Here is a 20,807-nt window from a genome sequence, read left to right as displayed (position 1 = left end):
TTCTTTCCTCGCTATAAGGTCTTATATTGACGCTCTCTAATTTTATTGATTGCCCAAGGTATCGTGCTAATCAGTTTAGCAAAAGAAAACAAAAAAAAAATACAAAAAGGAGCTGTTACCCCATTCCTCTCTACTAATTTAATCTCACCCATTATGTACGATCTGAACACGTAGGTAATCATTTATTTCTAGGCATACTCATCTTGTTCGATCTACAGCTAGACTTTGCCACAATAAACCTACCCTCTCAGACGAATATTTACTATAGCGAATTCGGACTCGTGTTCTTTTAATTCGTTATGGCGCAGTATTTCTGTGGCATCTCTCTACCAACAAACGATAAAATCACCGTGGAGACGACCCTTCCCGTCTTAGAGATACAAACGTGGGCCAACCCTATCATCACCGAACGCCTTATTATTCGGCCACTTCGTTTAAAAGATATAGAGGGATTTAGTGCCCTTCGCAGTCAACCAGAAGTCACAGCTTTAGCTTATGAAGGTGGATCTGATCCTGAATACGACCTAAACTCCAATTTTGAAGCACTAATAAACTATCTCAGACCTTGGATGAAAGCGAACATATATTTTGCAATCCTCAGTCGGACTGCAGATGGAGAAGAAGGAGAATACATTGGTGAACTGTGTTTACAGTTTGGTAATGGTTGGCCTAGTATTGGTTACATGTTCAGAAGAGAGTATTGGGGTCAAGGGTGTGCGACTGAGGCCGTTAAAGGCTTTATGAAATTTTATTGGGATCTTCCTCGTGGTGCTGCAACCCTGGTGGTACACCCTGCTACTATACACGGACCTGGGGGTGAAGAAGAGAAGTATACTAATACTCCGCCTAAAGTCAAGGAGCGAGTGCTTGGTGAGGCGGAAAGACTTAACGGTTCAAGTCAAAGGGTACTTCTAAAAGCAGGGTTTGAGCAGATCGAGCGAATATTCACTGGCTTGGATCTTTTTCAATACATCTTCCCTCTGGCTCAGGTTGACCTTGAAGCTTACCGCGAAATGTATTGGAGAGGGTATAAAGCGCGCCCTACCTAGATAGCCGACTGACACGCGATTAATGGAACTCTGGCACTTTAAATAAAAGTTGAAAATAGGTTGAAATGAGACTTGGACACATATGGGGATGGCTTGTTACATCACCCGAAAGTTGCTTTTGTTAAATTTTTATTTTTTACATTGTGTTTTATTGTTTTATTTAAATGCCCCTAGTATACGAAGGTGATACGGGGTTGGAATAGATGTTGTATTGGGAAAGGTTTATAATTAGTGGGCTTCGCCCACTAATTTTCAGTATAGCCAGTAATTATGTAATCCCTCCCACAAAGGCTAACGCCCAAGTTATCCTAGCCGCCGCATGATAGAACCATAACATGATGGAGTGGCGGAGTAGTGGAGCTGTGTTGCGTGGCTCGGGGAGACCCCGCTTTATCAGCTCCGGGACCGAAGCTTTAAAGGTTACGGCGGAGATCCGGAGCCACAAAACTTTACCGTTGCGTACTTAATTCATAACTTTAAGTCCGGCATGAATAATTCGAGTAAACATCGGGAATATTTCATCATTATTTCTTCCGGAAAGGGATGTTGGGATAACGGTCACGTGACCTCGTCACATGACCAGGGTTATGCCCACACACACCGCCCACGCACAGCCCACGCATCTGTACAATAGATATCTTTCCCCACTCGGGGGAACCCCTCCTCTCTTACCTTAGAACAACCAATCAGAACACGATCGTTATTTGCATTCCCTCTCATATTATTACGTAATACATAGTCAATCCAACAAGGGATTTTTCTTATTAAGTCCTTGATGGATCCAGAAATCAAGAAACTGGTCTGCGACAACTGCTGGCGTGACTTTTTCTCCGCCGAGTCTTTCAAAATCGCCTGGGATGCTGACTCCGAATTTGCGTATACCACCCCGCCGTGGGCGGAGATGGAAGATTCTATCGAACATATGTGCGAATGGTGCGATCTTTTGAATGAAGAGATCCTGTTTTACTACCGACGTGGTAAACACCGCAAAGCAGAACCGCAGCCTGACGCTACTTTCAGCGTAACTGTCCGGTTTGTGAACCGCACGACGACTTCGCCTCTAGAACTTAGTATTTCTATTGAGAACAGCTGGAGTCCTTCATTTCTAGTCTTCACCACACCGGAGGACATTGCGGCGCGTCATATCAGTGAACGTGGTGTGTTGAATAGGCTGGACACGCCTGAAAGCTATTCCCTTGCACTTCAGTGTATTCGTGATTGCGAAGCAAACCATACGCGCTGCCCGCCACCTACAGCTGCAACTCTACCAATTCGCGTTATCGATTGTGTAGACGTTACTTGTGTACGGTTATTCCAACGCAATGGGCAAACGCCACCCGCCCAATATGCAGCGTTAAGTTATGTTTGGGGGGAAGAGCAGCCGCATCAAACTACGGCTGCGAGACTTCCCTCATATCTCCAACAGATCGATACCAAGTATATCCCTGCAACAATCAAGGATGCTATCAAGGTAACTCGTGCTCTTGGTCTGCGATATCTCTGGGTCGACGCTTTTTGTATTGTCCAGGACTCCAAAGAGGATAAAGCTAGAAACATCGCCCAAATACGGAATATCTTCCGTCATAGCTACATCACTATCATTGCTGCTAATGCGAAAAAGGTCAGTGATGGGTTTCTCAACCGAATGCTATTATATAATACCCCTAGTACGGTTCCATTCCGCTGTCCCGATAGTGATGATGCCGTTGGGACTATGTACTTACAGAAAGGTAATCCTGCGCCGCGCGAACCAATTAACGCGCGAGCGTGGTGTCTGGAAGAACGCGTCTTATCATCACGGGCACTTTGGTACTGCAGCCACACTATTCAGTATGAGTGTCAGAATGGACACAAGAACGTCGACGGAGGGGGTAATATGGCCGATCCGCTTGATGGTGTCCCGAGGCTTCCCGACCGTTTATTTACACCTGGTCTCGCTCTTAATGCCATCCCCACGCACGGCATCTCCATTGACGCAGATATCAAGGGGGTGGCCGAAAATGAGGAAAATGAGGTAAATAAGGCGTGGGATAACATCCTCACATTGTACACGCGACGGACACTGACTAAGCCCCGGGACCGACTTATTGCTCTATCCGGTGTCGTAGACTACTTCGCCGAGTTCTGGGGTAAGAGAAGCAAGTATATTGCGGGGCTTTGGGAACACAAGCTTCCCTATGCTCTGCTTTGGTACATCAGCAACGGTGCGATTGCGGCGAGGCCCGCGTTGTATAGAGCGCCGTCGTGGTCCTGGGCATCCGTTGATGGGGAAGTCTCATATACTATTATCCCACAAAAAGGCGCCATTGCACTGTTCAACATTTCCACGTGGTTCCGGGGAAGGACAGCAATTATGATGCTGTGGTAATTAAATGTATTCTCAAGCGCACGATTTGGGACCCGGCCGAAGAAGAGCTATACGAAATTGTCGACGGCGTCCCAGTGGGTGCCTCTGACGAATCCCGCTCAGAGCGGGGTGAGGTGGGTTTTGTCTCGGTAGACGCGAAGGACGAGCTTCTGATGTTGAGACGTGAAGTATCTGCTGCTATCCTAGCGCAGACACCTAACTCATTACTTGGAATTGTCGTTGTTCCTGTCACTTCTTCGGAATTAAACAAGTTTAGCGAAAGACTATCCATTACACATTGTATGTACCGTCGCATTGGATGGTTCACTGCCCCATTTTGCGATAGAGACAATTGGTTACGCACGCCACATCAAACTATACATCTAATATAGATAGAAACCCTTGCGGAACTCGAATATAACCGGGTAACCTATTTCCTAAGAAGGAGTGGAAGGGGCTGTCTAATAGCAAAATCGTGTTTTTGCCATTCATTATAGATAATTGATTCAAAAACCTCGCCCAAGGTTAAGTTAAGTAGCAGTTCTATAAAACTTCCCTAACGCACGTTCCTCTAGTATTACCGCTCGAAGTGGACTTAGGGTAGGAAGTTCATAAGGGCCCATGTTTGTCGCAGATTTTTCTGCTCTCGGATTACCTTGAGCATGGCCTACGAAGGCAATAAATGACCGGCTATTCTGTGCGAAAGTCGAGTACTTATGACGGTGAATATTCCAGACCCCCGTCTCTTGCAACCACGCGAATATAGCTGGCACAGTTATCGTTATTAATACTATCATTCTGCCTGGAAGAAAAGTTCAAATTCTGTATATTCCGGCCTGTATAAACCACCTGGGCAAGCGCGATTGTAGCGCCAACCCGATCGTTCTTATAGAAGAAACCTGGGTTTAAAGACACGCCAAACACGCACATGACGCTCAGTACCCTGTCCACCGGACGCGACGATGCTAGCCAGAAAGTGTTCTGTCAAACTGGGAGCGCTCCCTCTGGCAGACGGGCGGGCTGCGCCCGCCCGTCTACTCTAACGGTCCCATGTCTTGCCACTACGTGTGCTTGGGGCTGACCCGTGGACTTTCCATTCCAAGAAAAATGTCCTCCGCTCCAAAACTCGGTAGGAAAACATCCCGTCCTTGTTTAACGTACTAGTTATTTAACCCACGCCCGTGCATACTCTACTTGGCGGCTAGTTGGCTTATCGTGTTCCATGGTCGGGCCCTGTGTGGAATGGATCACTGCGTTGCCTATGAGATCGATTGTCTCATCGCTGACATCAGTCCACCCCTCTGGTATATGCTCGATGCTCCGAATATCGAAGCGATCTCCTACCCAATCATCTATACCATCAGCATCCGAGATATCCCGAGTCCATTGAGTTCGGACTACGATGGCTTCAACTAGACTGACTGGGTACTTGGACTCTGCAAGCTTTGAATCTAAAACGTATTGCTGCTTCGTCAAATTTCGTAAAACCCCGGGCCGCTTAGAGCCAGGATGACTCCGAATCATGGTCGCTAGACGTAGGAGAAGTTGTATGTCGGGGCAATCTCCAATTTGCTCCTTCATTTGCTCTTCCATAGACCCCCGTGGCAGGCGTATACACCTGTTGATGCCGTAATATAAGGGGTTTTTGTGTACCATTTCCGGAGTAATTTCGTTTTCTGGGTCTATTTCTATTTCAGGCATATTCCCATTTTCGTAGTCTTTGCAGTTTGGAGGGAACCCTTGAGCATGGTCTCCAACAAAGATCAGGCGGTCGCCGGCCCATGGTGCTTCAAAAGCCCTGATGGATTGTATCACGTCTGGTAGAAGAACCCTCCATAGATAGGAGCACGTCAATGCCAATCTCAGCATGTCTTCTGCGTAGGGTAGCTCGTCGACAATAGCGTCAAATATTTCCTGTGGAAGAGTCACTAGACGACTAGCAACGCTATTCTTTTGTTAGCTAGACTGTCTTTTATTTCTGCTAATAATCATTCTTGATCATACTTGTATTCCCGTGTTCTAGCAAGCTCTGACTCAGGTGATAGAGCGTCATTCAAATCGGGCACCGTCAGTAAATCTAATACTGGGACTCCATCTAGGCAGTCCATAAACTGGCCCGTTTTCATGCCTCTCGCAGGTACCATCACCCACTCGTCAAAGTTAATGAGAATCCAGTATTGACCCATATTGATTAGTGATAAAACTTTTTGTACTTCAAACAAAGAACTATCAAAGTCGAGTTTAAAAGATGAAATTATGCTGTGAGAAATATTACTTAGCTTTAGTAGGGGTATAGTATTGAGATGAAAGAGAAAAGCCTGCTGTTGCCTGGACAAGCTCGTCTAGAAAATATGTACTGTAATATGATATTGTACCTATAAAAAGCATACATTTCACAACCTACCCAGTGCTCCATTTATTATTTGCACCCATCCAATCCAATTGGGGATGCCCGATCTGTCATATATCATGTCACCACATGCAGCCAGGCAGAATGGCATCAAAGAGATACCCCATACTAGCTACCACAGTATGGAGCATGTTTTTTTGACGGCACTCTGTCAGTATATTGTAGGTAGGTACTTGGATAAGTGGTACTAATATACAACCACAGGGGAAATGGTACTTCAACTTTACGCCACCAAAAATACTCTTAGATTTCAACAACCTATAATTCTGCTTTACATTAGCTTTCATTAAATATTTCTAGCCCCCTCCCCTAAATAACGCTCATACCTTACTACAAAAGTGAAGCAACCCACACAACTCATAGTAGACAACCAAGGCCAAACACCAGCAACCAAAATTTAGCCTGTTATTAAGACAAGGGGTACTGTAAAAAATTAACTAACTACTGTATATAGAAGCTGTTGGAACAGGGTTAAGCTAGTAACCTGGAAGTGCTAAAGGTGCAATACCTCAGTAGCGTATATAACAGATGTACAAGAAGACGCATACGAATAGTGCGGGGTGTATGGTGATAAGAAGGCATGCGCCAGCTACAGTAAGGTTGAAGTATACAAGGCCCACGAATATATAAAGTGCATCATTCCAGAAAATATAGAACGCGAAGACCAAGAGCGCAAGAGTCCACCCAAATAGGAATTGCGGGATAAGTGAGGAGTCTAGCATGATGATAGGCGATGGCGATGTCTCTTTTGGGATGTTTATGTATGGCTTATAAGGTAGGTACCTATCAGAATTTGATACATTGAATGATATTTTGAAGTCTGTGTCCAAAGGTCTCGAGCTTGATATACCGCAAGTGTACATTGTTTAACCAAAGACAATAGATTATTATTTTATTTATACATGTTCTTTATCAACCGTCTGTCTATTATTAACCGTTATTATAGCTTTAATACTAAATACCCATTGTTAGTCAAAATGTGTTCCAGAAGTAGCCAAACAAAGCATATCATTTGGACTTTAACCCGTCGATTACATCGCCAGGCTTTGTGGCTGGAATAGCTACATGATGCCAGTGATTACAACCTTTGTAAGACTGTGCACCTGCAACTGTATTCATAAAGTAGCGTTCAAGTTTTAAGATGCGAATAGAGAAATATGGAATGTCCGCAAAAAGGAAAACACCCGTGTCATAGGGCGAATATTAAATCAGAAAAATCATGGGCAATAATATTTTCAAAGCCTGCATCTTCTAGCATCTGCCGGACCACCCCAGGGTATGATATAGCGTAGGTGGGCATGGCAGCATACTTGTTCACCTTCACCATTGAATCAGCAATATCACGAGATGCGCTATCAAGAAAGTTGTGGTCGTATTCGAACTGTATAAGAGGGCTGCCGGGGCGCAGAATGCGGTAAAAGCTGCCTTTTAGGGTGGGTAGCATATACAAGGTTTTCCATAGTGTAAACACCATCGAAAGAATCAGCAGCAAATTTATCTAAATTGTGATAATATATCTTGCATACTCTAACTGTCCTTTTTGGTAAGCCCGAGCGCTCGACATTTCGTTGGGCTTTGGCAACGTGATGGTCCACGACATCGATAGCATCGACGCGTAGTCCATGGCCACGTAGCGTTGCGCATGGCGAGGGCCCAACACCACAGCCGGCATCGAGCACCTGAGAGCCAGGGGGCAGTGCAATCATTCCAGCCATTTTGTCTTCCATGTTGCGTAGACCCTTGGATAAGGATAAGTGTCGTGCTCCCAATACCCAAAGTGTCGCGTACCACCTAAAAGCAATCTATACCATAGCCTCGACGCGAGTGAGTAATAGTAAGACTGTAACGGCAAGTTCGGGTTGATGATAGGCACCGCATTGTCGGGGTTATGACTCTTGTCGGGGGAGGGGGGGAGGGGGGGAGGGGGGGATGACATGGTGGCGCTTTGCAACTAGGTACCTGTTAATTAACATGTAGGTATAATTGAAACTTGGATCAATAGCGTTGCAAATAACGGACAGTGAGTCAATAAATAAGTACCTGCTTAGTAACGATTATATTCAACGTTGCAGTTCAACTTCTAAGCGCGTCGCGCTTGTCGTATATTGTAGGGCTGAAAAGGCGTAGTACCCGGCCTCCCGCCACTACTACGCTACCTAAGTTTAGTGTGGTAGGTACCGTACAGGTAGGGCCAGGCTTCGGCTGTATTTAGACCTCGAAGGACACTACCCGGTTTAACAGTATATCGAGTTATTCAATATATTAATGTAGTTCAGTTATCCGAACTCCAATGAATTGCCACGCAGTGAAACAATCGAACTGCCTAACACAGGAAGATTACAATAATATAATTTATGAAACCCGTAGGTGTCCTCCTGGTGGCTGCCTAGGCATACATCAACTACCATCTCCAAATTATTGCTAGTCATCTGCTGTATATTTTTTGCCATCGCTATTTCCATGATATTATCTGTCGTGCTGGCTCATATATCACCATGGCATCTAGGACAAAAAGGTGTATTTGTTTCAATATCTTAGGTATTCTGATAAGATTCCTATCATATTTTCCCACTTCGAATATTGATATCCAGACTGGTAACCCTACGGTTGCTTTCTTCCCGCCCCACCTTTAGATTCTCTGGTACTGACAAGTCTGGATATTTGCTAGGCTTCTGATCATCTATCTATACCTATAATAATCTATTGCAACTATTACAGCACAACTCCTACCATCATCGGTTACTAATGCCATGGTTCCCCGAAAACAATTCGATAATATCAAGAAGGATGTCTCTCGAAGAATAATCTATGTCAACAGTAGGGAAGTTAAAGACCAGGCTCTAGAAATATCAACACAAGAAATACGCCGTGGGTATAGAGGGAACACACAAAGCTTCCAGTTATCAACCTTGGAAGCAGCCTTCTAAGTCTTAGGGCTTCTTATAAGGAGTGTACATAGATAGTAATTGTCTAGCACAGCCAACCTCATTTTAAGAATAACCTTGCGCAGGGTTATGCCGACTGTTATATCTACCACACCCTTTGAACCAGTAATAACTCTATACCTCTAGGTAATCAAGGATCGTTATTACCTCACATCTTGCTACAAGTACCTAGCCTTGCACATGTATTCACCGAAATACAGTGCATATATCGGCTGCGGGGGCAGATCGCTCGTAGGTTTCTAATGACTAGCGAGACCCCGGCATAGGTCTAACAAGTACCCTATGAATCGTAGTACCTAGAGTTACTTGTAATATCTTTAAGAAAAAAAGAGCGTTGGTAGTTATATACATGTAACGAGATAAGGTCATAGAACTAGGTTGCCGTCTTCCCTCGAATACACTTGTATTCTGTGATAACCTAAAGAAAAATAATTCAACTCTAAGACAGCTTGTCTTACTTAATCTTATGATGTGAAAGTCTACCCAGGCTGTTTCTAAAGATGAAAGAGGAGTATTCTGGAATATTGATGCCTTAGTCACAATTTAGGACGGTAAGGAAGCCTGTCGGAAACCACCAAAGCCAAGGGTCGAGTTTTGTTCAAAATCACCGAGGGCACCTAAGAAATAGCTCGAGGCTCTTAGTTTGTTCCTGATTCTAGGTGCCTTACTTGAAAACCGCTACATAAACTACCTACCTAAAGACATGCAGGCTCGCGACCTCCCTACAGCCCTTGTACGAATCAACTCTCCACTCTTGCCTCTTATTTTGGTACCTAACATAAGAGAACCTACAAATCTAAGGCTTACTCGCCTAGGCAACACATCACCAAGTGGCAGATTTACACAACTTATTCCCTCCCAAATCAGCCTTCCTTTAAATTTATTTGTGTGGCACCGCATATCTCATCTCGAAGGCTGCATTGTCTTTTTTTAATTTCCAACACCATCACAAGCAAGGCTCCGCTATTCGACACACCGAACTGATAAGAGTAACCTGCGGTGCTTTTGGTTCTTGGACATTCTCTTTGGTGGTAAGTTACTTAGAAATGACCATGATGGAAATACAATGATGGGCTATGGTACTCTTTTCTCCGACGCCTTAGCCCAGTTACTTAGGTATGCACTTGACCTATCACTGAACACTATGTTTACAGGACTGTACTCATTTGCCTTTTCTTTCAAAGGACCTACGGGCTATTAACTACCGATCCTAGATCACTTAATCTGCCATAGTATGTCCGTGATCACGATCGTACGTGGGGGCTGAATAATAACTAATATGCACGGATTATAGGTCAGCCATGGCGAATCATCAAGATCATTTGCCTGACAATATCTGGATTATTCCGGGCGTTGACTTCCAGGCAACAGATCCCGGCATGGGCTATCACCAGGGTCTGGAGCAGGGCCCGGGGCTGCAGAATCCCTTCAACACGGGTTTTCCAAATTCGGAACTAATCGGGCACGGTAACAGTTTCGATGTCGCCGCCGACGTTCCTTATGCAATGCTCTACAATGCGACCCAGCCGGAGGGAACTATTCAGAGATCTACCCTTGGGGGGGATGACCGAACAGCCGGGGGTGAGTCACGCTTCAGCCTGATTGATGATTCGAAGCTACGAAGCTACGAAGCTACGCCTCGTGTCGGGCAATGGTTGTTGCCGCCTAAAATAGGATTAGTTACCATGGAAGCTAACAAGTATAAAACCCCCCTAGACTCCCGAAAGGCTCGATCCGCAATGGGTGAAGCTCATTTGCGTGACGACAACTGGACATATGCGATTGAAGTCTCTCCAGCTATTGATGTTTTGCCTGGTAAGTTGATGTTACATTATCCTTTGTTACTGTTGTTACTGTTGTTACCTTTGTTACCTGTTTAAGCCCTACGTTCAGCCCAATCAGCTCTATACCTACACTAGAAAATCCCCTGTCACTTTAGCTTGCCAAGCCAAGTGTCTTGCATGCCTTATGTATGCATACATAGATGTATATGTCTTTAACCGAGCCTATACTAGTGAGACTCGGTTAAAGACATATAAGTATAAGGTACCTAACTAACCGAAACTTGCTGTTTCCATCCGTGCGAAGTTGCTTCGGCTTGGAAGATATACTGTGGCGACCTTCACCTGCCAATCGTGCATCATTTCATCTCCATCGTGAATACCTTACACTTATACTATCGGCGTGTCGGGCTGCTAATGGTACTTCTTTCACGCTAGGTCACCACTTCGTTAAGAACCACGTCGCTGCCATCCACAAGCACTTAACAACCCGATCTATAGACTACGACTACGCTCTCGCCGAACCCGTCGAGGGACCCGGCATCTGTCGACAGTATACCCTCAAACAGAAAGATAGATTCAACGATCGCGTCCGTCTCGAGTTTCTCCAAGTCTTCACCGCCAACCGACCCTATAATAGACAGCTGCCCAATTACTCTATTAAAATGAGTGTTGTGTTCAAGGATCGTACTGTCCTACCCTCTGGTCCATATCCGCCTGGCATCGACGGCCGTCAAGATCAGGAAGGAGAGAGCCGTTTCTCTCCCGGCCCCTCTATACATGGTCTAGTGGGATACAGTGCGGGGGAAGAACAGGTCCTACTCCCAATTTCTCCCAGCTCTAATGGCTTGGATTCACCTTCTCCTTTTGATCAGCCGCTCTCTCCTCCGGAAAGCCTTTCAACTCCGGGACATCGTCATCATACCCGACCACCACGTTTGGGCCCTATTGTGAAGCCCAACCGAATCGCGAATAAGAATCGTGAGGGCAAGTTTGTTTGCTCCTTCGCCGGCTGCACCGATGATGTGAAGGTATTCAGTCGCAAGTGCGAATGGAGGTAAGACATAACCCAATCTTCTTTACATCTATGGAGGCAAACCTTGCTAACTCTTTGTTTATAAAGCAAGCACATGGACAAGCACGACCGACCGTATAAGTGCTTGTCATCGGGATGTGAGAAGCTTGCTGGATTTACGTATTCCGGCGGTCTCTTACGTCACGAAAGGGAGGTTCATAATAAGCATGGTGGGCCAAAGAACCCCCTTAACTGTCCACATGGAAACTGCAAACGTCACGAAGGCAAGGGTTTCTCTCGCATGGAGAATCTTAACGAGCATCTTCGTCGAGTGCATACCCCTAGCGACGCCAACAACGGTCCTACAGTAGTAGAATTGCCTGAAGATGAGCTGGAGGAGAATCCGGCCCCTCTTCAGCAGGTTGTAGCCCCTGAGAAGATAGGCGAGAAGCGCAAGCCTGAAACAGATCTCCGTGAGGAAGTGAAGCGTCTACACCAGGAGAATCAGCAACTGAGAAATGAGGTCCGCGCCCAGTCTCTCCACAGCATGGCCATGATGCAGACCATCGAAGAGATCAACCTGCAGCTTAGGGAGCTTGCCAACTCCAAGTCCCAGCTCCAGCTGCAGTCCCAGTCCAGACTTCAGCCCCAACCTCAGCCTCGGTCTCAGCTCGAGCTTCAATCTGAGGCCCAATCTGAAGCTCGGTCTGATACCGAACCCGACCTTGATGTGGCCCAACACGCTGGCCTAAGCTCTCTAGGCTAGGACCCCACGAGAACATATGGTCAGATAGCATATGATCAAATAGAACGTGATCCGGGATATTATTAGGAAGAAGACGATCAGTCCTATTTGGCCTCGCGGTGAGGCCCTCTCCTTAATTATTTGTTGCACCAAGATACCCCACTTTATTATTTCCACTGGTCTTTTTTTTTGTTTTTTTGCATGGCCTCAGGCGTTGGCGGCCAACTACCTGGACGAATCAGGGTGTGCTTTTATCTTGGCGGATGTGATCATGAATCGAGACGGACTCGGTCCCGGTATATACCATTAGCACAGACAGGCCTTTGGCGTTGAGGGTTGATACTACAGCATTTTTTGGTCGGCACATTCCCCCTTTTACGAGTTGTACGAGCGAGCAGGCTTCTCTTCTTGTTCAGCCTCCTTTGCCGGTGATATCGGTGTTGTTTTCTTTGTCTCCAGATGGAGACTTTCGATTCAGTGGACGAGGTTGACATATGATAAGATCTCTGGCAGACGGCTTGCAGCCTGGACATTGTTGCATGTGTTCGGGTTCACGATCGTAGATATAGCTGAGAGATGAGATCAGATGAGATGAGGCACGAATAAGTCTCTGTAATAAAGTCTCTGTAATACTATGGTGGTCCTTCCTCCATAGAGGGCGCCTTTGCAGTTAGCTAGACCTATGTTGATTAGAGTTGTCACTTATACCACTCTCGAGATACAGGTTTAGGAAGATATAAGTTTCCTATTACAGTTGTGGTTCTTTCTTGTGAAGATGTTTTCTATCCCCTTTTCTCTAAGATGTGTGGTGCTTTTTGATTATTATCCGGTTTTGCTCCCAAACTCATGTTCGGTTTATTAGGGTTTGTACTTTATACCCCGTCTTATGCAATAGACTTGTCCAGTGATGCTTTCATAGTTAGTTCTAGAAACTATCCCTTAAATAGGGGATCCCATTACCATCTGGAAAAGTGAGTTATTAAGAAGTATGCACGTATATTAATAATGGAGATCGACAACTCTGTATAAATACTCTCGTGATCACCACCTATCTGCCTATCCTATAGCTTATAAATTAGTTTCAAGCTTATCTTACAACCAAAACCAGACGAGAATGCCTATCGTTGGGGCTGAGGTACACATTTTTGCTTAATTGGCGTTGCACGGCATATGCATGTATCATGTGACAACGGCGAAGGTGGCTTAGAAGCCGTAGTTGTAGCAGATAACCTGAATTTCAGAGCCTGACGAGGGGAATCTGACTTTCTCTCTTCCTATTACTACACATTCCATAATTACTGTAATGGACCCTTTATCTATTACTGCTGGAGCTGCTGGCTTCATTTCACTTGGTATTACGGCCGCTGGAGGAATCATCCAATACTGCAAATCATTACGATCTCAAGATGTGGACTTTGTACAGTTAACGCGACACGCCAAAGAGCTAGAATCATTCCTCGGCTCAATCAAAGACCGGAATACAGCATCACAAAGTCCTAATACAGACATCCATAACTCTTTACAACGATGTTGTCAGGCCTATGACGCTTGCCTGAATGATTTCAAGCAACTCAATGCCAAGTATACCAACCAGAAATCCAATCGAAAGCTCATATACAAATTGAAATACCCCTTCGATAAAGCGAAACTCAATGATCTCCGATCTCAACTACAAGAATTCCACGTTATACTACTGGGCATCTTGCAGTTACTCAATTTGTGGGTATTATACTCATTTCTAGGTTAATACATTCGCCTCTGACAGGTTTTATGAAGGGATGCCACGCGAGAAATAAGAAGTATCGCTATTTCAGAATCTGCAAAGACAACACTCGCGGTACAGTCGATAGAAAGACAGGTCCAATCTTCTCTCTCCGATGTAAAACAAGCAGTAACCGATATACATACTGGTATCGGCCAGCTAGAGGCTTCCTTCCAGCGTGACCTTGGAGAAGCCAAGATACATATAATAACATATTTAGGCGATAATAAGAATGTCGTATCCAACCAGGCATCGCTAATCATTGCAAATCAAGAAACCCAGTCAGTATCACTCAAACAATATATAGATCAACGGCTTGGGGCCCTAGAGAACAACCAGCAAGAGTTTTTTACCCGAGCTTTAGCTGTGAGCGCTGGGGCTGATGGACAAGCAACATTACTCAACTTAAATACCGATAATGGCTGTTGGGTCCGGAACAACGTTAGGGAGAAGATGAATCTTAGGATGCCTGTGCGGAACATCTTTGACTCTCTCTGTACCTGTCCAGTCACACAGCAGCACCATTCCACAAAACGGCACCAAGCACATTGTATATATTCTCCGGGAAACCGCGAGGAGCGGACCTTTACCAGAAAATTTCGAGTTTTCCGACGCATGATCACCGCATCGTGTAAAGTTGAGTACGCTCGAATGAACTGGGCTCGCGACTGGCATGTCTATCCTAATCTAACGGTCCGAATGACTGTACCGGTAGATTCTCCCTCGTTCCTAGTAATCCACAAGGCCCGGGTTAACTTGCGTAATATCAAAAGTATACGAGAGTTAGAAGAGTTGTTCAAGGACACCTTGATTAGTCTTAAAAAGATTTTCACAAATGGTGAAGGATGGCCCACAGATGTTGATGAATACGGTTGGAACTTGCTACATGTTTGTCAATTCACCTTACAAAACCTTCCTAGAATGCTGTTCGACGAGATTAACTAACAAAAAGCTATCTCCAAGGAAGTGGTTTTGGCAATATTTTTGTATTCTGACTATATGGGATCCGACGAAGCCGCAGTTGTCTTCATGCAGTTTGTGGTCGCGTTGAACGAGATAGGCGTGCCTATAGATGATTGTTCAGGTTTAGGGTAAAAGCTTTTTCCAACCTGAGTCAATTTCGATATGAGGACTAATCATCTTATAGTACACCTCTTGGATATCTTCTTAACGGAATGCGCCTTTCGTGGAATCGTCTGGTCGACAATTCCACGTTTGTAGCGCTTGTGGCTAAGAATTTCTTGAAGACCTTAGAACTTCTAGAAACAACACCTGCTCCATTACCTAATCTTGACCATTCGACTGCCATGACAATAATAAATCTAAGAGATCCGGAATTTTACGAACGTGAGCTTCTTTGAATTTTCCTTATGCAAGTAGTATAGGCAAAACTGACAGAATATAGTGCTTGAGTACAACGACTTGATATACCTAATTTTTCATCGTTGTGAGCACGATATTCGGCGCCTCCTTATGAGTGATCCTTCGCTCATGCATTTCCGTACTCCTGAGGGACAAACGCCACTCCACTTCGCTGTAAACTGGCCTAGGGGCCTCTCCCTTTTGATTAAATATGGAGGAGAATCCATCCAGTCTATAATCAATGGTGGCGATGAAGATCTTGATCCTGCCCCACCTCTAAACTATGCGCTGTATATAAAAGAAGTTGATTCTATAAAGTTGCTACTCGATGCCGGAGCCAGCATTCCTCCAAATTCTTTCCTCCTTTTCACAGCGGAAATCGATACGAACGAACGGGCCAAGCAAATCATGCATCTCGTAGTTGAATCGCTCGCAAAGCAACGAAAAGATTTGTTACGATTAGCTTTACAGTATCTTCCCTCGGAAAAGATCCAAGAGCTTGAGCTACGGAGCAATGAAATTCTTGACGATAAAGCATTTGTTGTCGCGGAAGCACTAAGACAACAGCATGTTCCTATGCCTACCGCTTACGACTTCCTAACACCGGGTTCAGTATACCATTGGGCAGGTTTGACCTATCGTATAGCTCAGAAGCTATTCGAAGCTGGCTTTTGCAAAACAGATGGAAAGCTCCACGGATGCACCCCATTAAATACCCTCACTCGATATAGCCTTACCGCAAAAAACAAGGAACCTGAATCGAGGCTAAAACTTATTGCTTGGTTCAAAGATCACGGAACTAACCTCCACGCCCCAGCTCATGTGCCTAATGATATTTTTCGTCTTGAAGGCATTATGGAATGTGATACTGCATTCTATATTAATATACCGCGACCGCTTTTAACTATCCACTATCTAATGCATGTTTTGGGTTGTCTAACATGGGACCAAATACTGCTATATGGTTTAAATTTGAACGGGCGTCTACTCCAACAAACTTATACCCCAAATCAGCCCATATTATCCAGCCTGTTTGGAGACGATACGTCGGACTCCTGCAGTTGCTTCTGCACGGCTGACGGATGCACTCCAACTTCGAAGTACCTTACTACCGTTCTTCGATTGCACTTCAATCCTACTATATATGATATTCATGATAATAATAGTCGTAGTGAATGCATGGCTGTTGCGATACGAACGACTGAGATAGCGACACCCGATAGCAACAAGTACAAAGTCTCAGTAGAATACATTCGCCTCATAACGTTTGCGGCTCTTGGAATGCGTCATACGTGCTGTCGATTTAAGGAGCAATGGGAAAGGGATCCCCTTGTTGATAATGACCTGGTTCATCTCCTGGATATAGCCGAGATCAAAGAGATACGAGAGGAAGACCGATACCTGGCGGAGCAGCTGGAAGTTTTGATGGACGAGTTTGAGAAGAAATTCCAGGAATTGAATGTTCCATTAAGTCAATTTGTTGAGCAGTACTTGCTTCCTAGGCTTAGAGAAATCAGAGAGGAGCGGGATGAGATGTCAGCAGAGGACTTACGTGCTATTAGGGAAACTGGCGTCATTCTTGATGAGTTTTAGAGTTTCGTTGACGTCCTATTTCTTGCTATATTATCAAACATTATAGGTGTATATATCAATAGTGTATGGTATAATAGCATCAGTGCCGTGTAGAGAATTGAGAGCCTCACACATATATGCCATCACAAACCTAGGCAGGTTTGGAAGTATATTTCTCCAAGAGGCACCTAAATTACGCGTCATGTTATTTTGTTACCCACAGGTTCTACTGATGCCTAGTCCGTGATATGCGTGCATTATTTGCATTACTTTGTCGCCTTTTATTGCTTTGCTGAGGATGTGTAACTAGCACAACAGCAGTCAGGCAGTGTGGGAGAAATTCTAGGCTAGTCCTTGATATCAACTCAGTCTACCTATTGTCTCAAGCCACTTGAGGCTTACCAGTTACCTGCGTCAACCACCAAAACCAAAATATCAGACTCCATAGCCTGCAGAGCATACACGGGATACCCTGGTTTCTTTTTCTTAAAGTCGAATAGATCAAGCTCTCCATAAGGCTTACCCAAAAAAGCGTCTCTAATGGCTGAGACTCCCCTCTCTATAGGATGATATATGCTAATCAGTCATTCGAAGATTCGAATAAAAGTATTGAAGTTATTTACGTAGCCCGTCTGCGCGAGAGTGCTTCCGGTAAAGATTATCTTCTCGAATTGTAGAAAACGCAAGTAGCAAGTTCTTCTCTTAAGGGGGCAGTATGAATCATATGTGCTGGTTTGTAGCTTTTAATGAGACACAAGTATTATGACGGCCTTATCAAGGAGGTAATGGACAATGGGAATATACCTTAAAACAACACACCTTGAATTAGGTATTCAAGTTACAAAAATTCAATTCTAACCACTCATTACCTTCCACGATTGTCTCATATTTGTAAGTGTAGCGGTGACAATGTCTTGTCTTCCTTCATCTAGTGTTAAAGGGGTTATATCGTGCACGGGTCTTTACTATGCGTCAGTACTTCATATTCCTTTGAGTAGCAGCTTAACCTAATAAAGCTTCTTGTTACTGAGTCTCAAATAGTCTCCAGCGGTAATATGATCATATAGAGCTGGATTATCGGCCGATACAAATTGAGGCTTGGGACCTATATCCGCAGTCGGCGGCGGGCGCAAGAACATGACGGCTGACCTTCGTTCCGGCACGCGCGACGTCCCGGCCTCAGGTGGTAACGCGACACGGTGCAAAGCAGCGCGCAATCTTCCGTTTGTCCAGCGCTCCAGCGTGTCCGACACTAGTAGTACGACATCACCTTCCTGCTCCACGAACACGGGGGCGAATTCGCAGCGGCCCTTACCCAATCCGCGCACCTCAAGCTCAAGCCCAGACGCACCAGCACCATCTTGGAAGAGCGCGCTTATAACCCCAAGGTCTAAGTGCGGCAAGATGCGGTACATGGCCACATCATCCCCACCGCCACCGTCAATCCTGTCCCGCGCAACCTCTGGATAAAAATTCAAGTTCAACTCAGTCCCAAGGCCACCAGTGTCGAGCGGGTTGAGGGTCCCTGGAGGGACGTCAAGGCCCAGCTCGATCGTGTCGAGTAACATGTTACATGCTTTAATTATCTTCAGATATATGCCCCGGGTTGTCCTATTGAATCCTGGTAGCAGTGCTTCGGCAAGCTGGGGTGTGGGAAAGGAATAGTCTCCAGGAGGGCCAATAGCGAATCGCTCACGGGCTGCCAGAGACTGTGCCTTGGAAGAGCCAGTGGAGACTTCGAACAGGTGTGAATGAGGGGAGGAAAATGTATTTAGGTTCGGGGCGTCATGAAGATCGGGCCGCACAATAGCAGTCTTTTCGTATATCCACGGCGAGTATCCTCTTGCCGGGGCCTCGCCGCCGGGGTGACGAACACTAAGTTTAGCAATAAGAGAGAGATTGAAAAAAAGATAGTGCTGTATAGAGGGATCAAAGGGAGTTAGACATTGTTTACAACCTATAACTTATAGTAGAAGGTAACTAGTAGGCATTCTAAGAATTATGATAGGCGTACATAATTGAACAACACCCTGGTAGTGTGAGGAGCGACGCCGTAGTTACGCAGACGGGCGAAACCATGCTGTTCTAAGTGCGAGACAAGTTCGGCAGCAAAAGCACGACGAACCTGACTCGTGTTTACTAGTTTCTTAGCGGAGAGAATGGGGGATGCGTCGAGCGTTGGAGGCCAGCGGAACATGTCTATACTAGTGAGGAGAGACTCTAGGGGTTCGTGGGTATCCTTTGCATACTTCTAAAATAGATTTGAAAGGGTCCATAATATAAACAATAACCAGATATGTTACCCACTATATACACCTACCTATATGATATACTTAGGTACACATAAGACGACATAAAACCGTAACCACGGAATATAGCAAACTCCAGCGCGATTTGTAATACCCGAGGCATGCATGCCTGGTTGCTTTGGGGAGACGGCTTATTTAGTTTCATGTTGTGCGAGGTGAAATCTATCCATTTGACTTCACTCCTTCTTACTATTAAGATCACGTTGGCGTTTATTGGTGGCTATAGATTACTTAGATAGTTAGAGCGGGCATATCTATGGCGCTGAGGTGTCTGGAAAGGAGCCATAGATGCCATCACGCTAATAGATAATTACATACCCTCCTTCAAAAACAATCCAAGACAGCATGCAAATCTCTACGTAACTTGGGGCGATCATATTGCGGTAGAGTAGCTCGGTGCTATAACCCCCCTTTAAAACCAAATGAAACTTGTAACCCCCTAAACCTCCTACTTCCGCGGAATAGGAGACGAAGGATTCGACTGTGCCAGAATACATAGGTAGCTTCTCTAACAGAAATGTTATATAATCCGTCTTACACAATCCACAGTACTCAGCTACTCGACTTTTTAAGATGCAATAGATAGGTTAAGCTAATTACTACTATACTGGGAGTATGTAATGAGTGCTGTATATAAAAGGCAAATGTATGCCCCAGTCAAATCTCACATGCTTATTGAAAATCCATGCTTAATATTAGGATTCTATATGAAACATCTAGAACAAGAATATCTCCAACATATAGGTATATACCCAGCTACAGCTCTTTGTGAGACAACGAACTTAGTTCCATGCTTCTTGTATCACCTCGTCATACTCATCACGCCGAGCAATCTTGGCAGGTAAGACTTGGCTATCAGCGATCGTCCCCTTGAAAACTACCAGACAAGCGCACCCCATGATATGAAAACGTACGCCTCTCCGGCTGCCGCCGTAGTAATACCGCAGAGCCGTGGCACAGTCCCTATCCTATCAGGACTAGATGTTAGGGCTTGGCTGACAGTTTCCGTATCCAACCAACCAGTGACTCTGACTTTTCGGATCCCGACGGTTCCGTCAGATGATCGGCGCGGATATTATGGAAGGTGTTTCTGGAAAAGAAGATATCTAGAAACTAGAGTCAGGAGTAAAAGGATAGGCACGTATTCTCGCGCATCATCCACGGGTACTAATGTGTGTATTTTATAATTATCTAAAAGCTACTGCTAACGTCCATTGAGAGCCTCGAGTACAGACCTGTGGATAGGGAAGTTGACCGAGCAGAAGTCGTTGTAGGTCGTCATCCTAAGGTCTATGATCTTTCTATAATCGTTCTGCTTAAAACTTACTCTGCGTTTAAGATCTATATAATACCCACAGACCCCTATTTTAACCTTTTAGTGTTATACAACAGACCTAGTCCCAGTCCCGTTCCACACGGAGAGCCGCTCAGGGAAATAAACCGGTTGGACAACTTAACTCTTCATAAGATTTAAATAATTTTAGCCTACACAGGAATGTGCTACCACAAA

At 45.0% G+C, this 20,807-nt stretch overlaps 7 protein-coding genes across 7 annotated transcripts; 4 read left to right on the top strand and 3 right to left on the bottom strand.

Annotated features, from left to right (window-relative positions):
• Positions 1-299: 299 nt before the first annotated feature.
• Positions 300-1,254, top strand: F4813DRAFT_394931 (GNAT domain-containing protein; the record flags this gene model as incomplete). The annotated part of the gene is made up of 1 exon (XM_049247633.1): positions 300-1,254. The coding sequence occupies one exon, from the start codon at positions 300-302 to the stop codon at positions 1,047-1,049; it is 750 nt and encodes a 249-aa protein (XP_049104758.1). The 3' UTR covers positions 1,050-1,254.
• A 696-nt stretch (positions 1,255-1,950) lies between these two features.
• F4813DRAFT_394929 (HET-domain-containing protein) lies at positions 1,951-4,464 on the top strand (the record flags this gene model as incomplete). The annotated part of the gene is made up of 3 exons (XM_049247632.1): positions 1,951-2,157; positions 2,257-3,362; positions 3,398-4,464. 3 exons carry the CDS (start codon positions 1,951-1,953, stop codon positions 3,786-3,788), a joined length of 1,704 nt encoding a protein of 567 aa, XP_049104757.1. The 3' UTR covers positions 3,789-4,464.
• On the bottom strand, positions 4,377-5,791 carry F4813DRAFT_10876 (uncharacterized protein). Its single transcript, XM_049238482.1, has 2 exons — positions 5,401-5,791; positions 4,377-5,341 (listed from the first exon to the last, which is right to left on the bottom strand). Exons 1-2 carry the CDS (start codon positions 5,580-5,582, stop codon positions 4,561-4,563), a joined length of 963 nt encoding a protein of 320 aa, XP_049104756.1. The 5' UTR covers positions 5,583-5,791; the 3' UTR covers positions 4,377-4,560.
• A 975-nt stretch (positions 5,792-6,766) lies between these two features.
• F4813DRAFT_341962 (S-adenosyl-L-methionine-dependent methyltransferase) lies at positions 6,767-7,738 on the bottom strand. The gene has a single exon (XM_049241344.1). The coding sequence runs from the start codon at positions 7,531-7,533 to the stop codon at positions 7,162-7,164; it is 372 nt and encodes a 123-aa protein (XP_049104755.1). The 5' UTR covers positions 7,534-7,738; the 3' UTR covers positions 6,767-7,161.
• Positions 7,739-9,942: 2,204 nt separating this feature from the next.
• F4813DRAFT_394925 (uncharacterized protein) lies at positions 9,943-12,313 on the top strand (the record flags this gene model as incomplete). Its single annotated transcript, XM_049247631.1, has 3 exons — positions 9,943-10,566; positions 10,971-11,589; positions 11,656-12,313. The coding sequence occupies exons 1-3, from the start codon at positions 10,053-10,055 to the stop codon at positions 12,311-12,313; spliced, it is 1,791 nt and encodes a 596-aa protein (XP_049104754.1). The 5' UTR covers positions 9,943-10,052.
• A 1,258-nt stretch (positions 12,314-13,571) lies between these two features.
• F4813DRAFT_341956 (uncharacterized protein) lies at positions 13,572-17,265 on the top strand. Its single transcript, XM_049241343.1, has 5 exons — positions 13,572-14,011; positions 14,069-14,942; positions 15,018-15,145; positions 15,202-15,401; positions 15,460-17,265. Exons 1-5 carry the CDS (start codon positions 13,596-13,598, stop codon positions 17,007-17,009), a joined length of 3,168 nt encoding a protein of 1,055 aa, XP_049104753.1. The 5' UTR covers positions 13,572-13,595; the 3' UTR covers positions 17,010-17,265.
• A 730-nt stretch (positions 17,266-17,995) lies between these two features.
• On the bottom strand, positions 17,996-19,185 carry F4813DRAFT_384367 (Clavaminate synthase-like protein; the record flags this gene model as incomplete). The annotated part of the gene is made up of 2 exons (XM_049246081.1): positions 17,996-18,904; positions 19,003-19,185. 2 exons carry the CDS (start codon positions 19,183-19,185, stop codon positions 17,996-17,998), a joined length of 1,092 nt encoding a protein of 363 aa, XP_049104752.1.
• Positions 19,186-20,807: the final 1,622 nt, after the last annotated feature.

Source organism: Daldinia decipiens (assembly GCF_022478715.1).
Source record: "Daldinia decipiens strain CBS 113046 unplaced genomic scaffold F4813scaffold_1, whole genome shotgun sequence".
Lineage (NCBI taxonomy): Eukaryota > Fungi > Ascomycota > Sordariomycetes > Xylariales > Hypoxylaceae > Daldinia > Daldinia decipiens.
The sequence above is the reverse complement of the archived record's forward strand: the minus strand, read 5'-3'. Positions and strand labels throughout refer to the sequence as shown.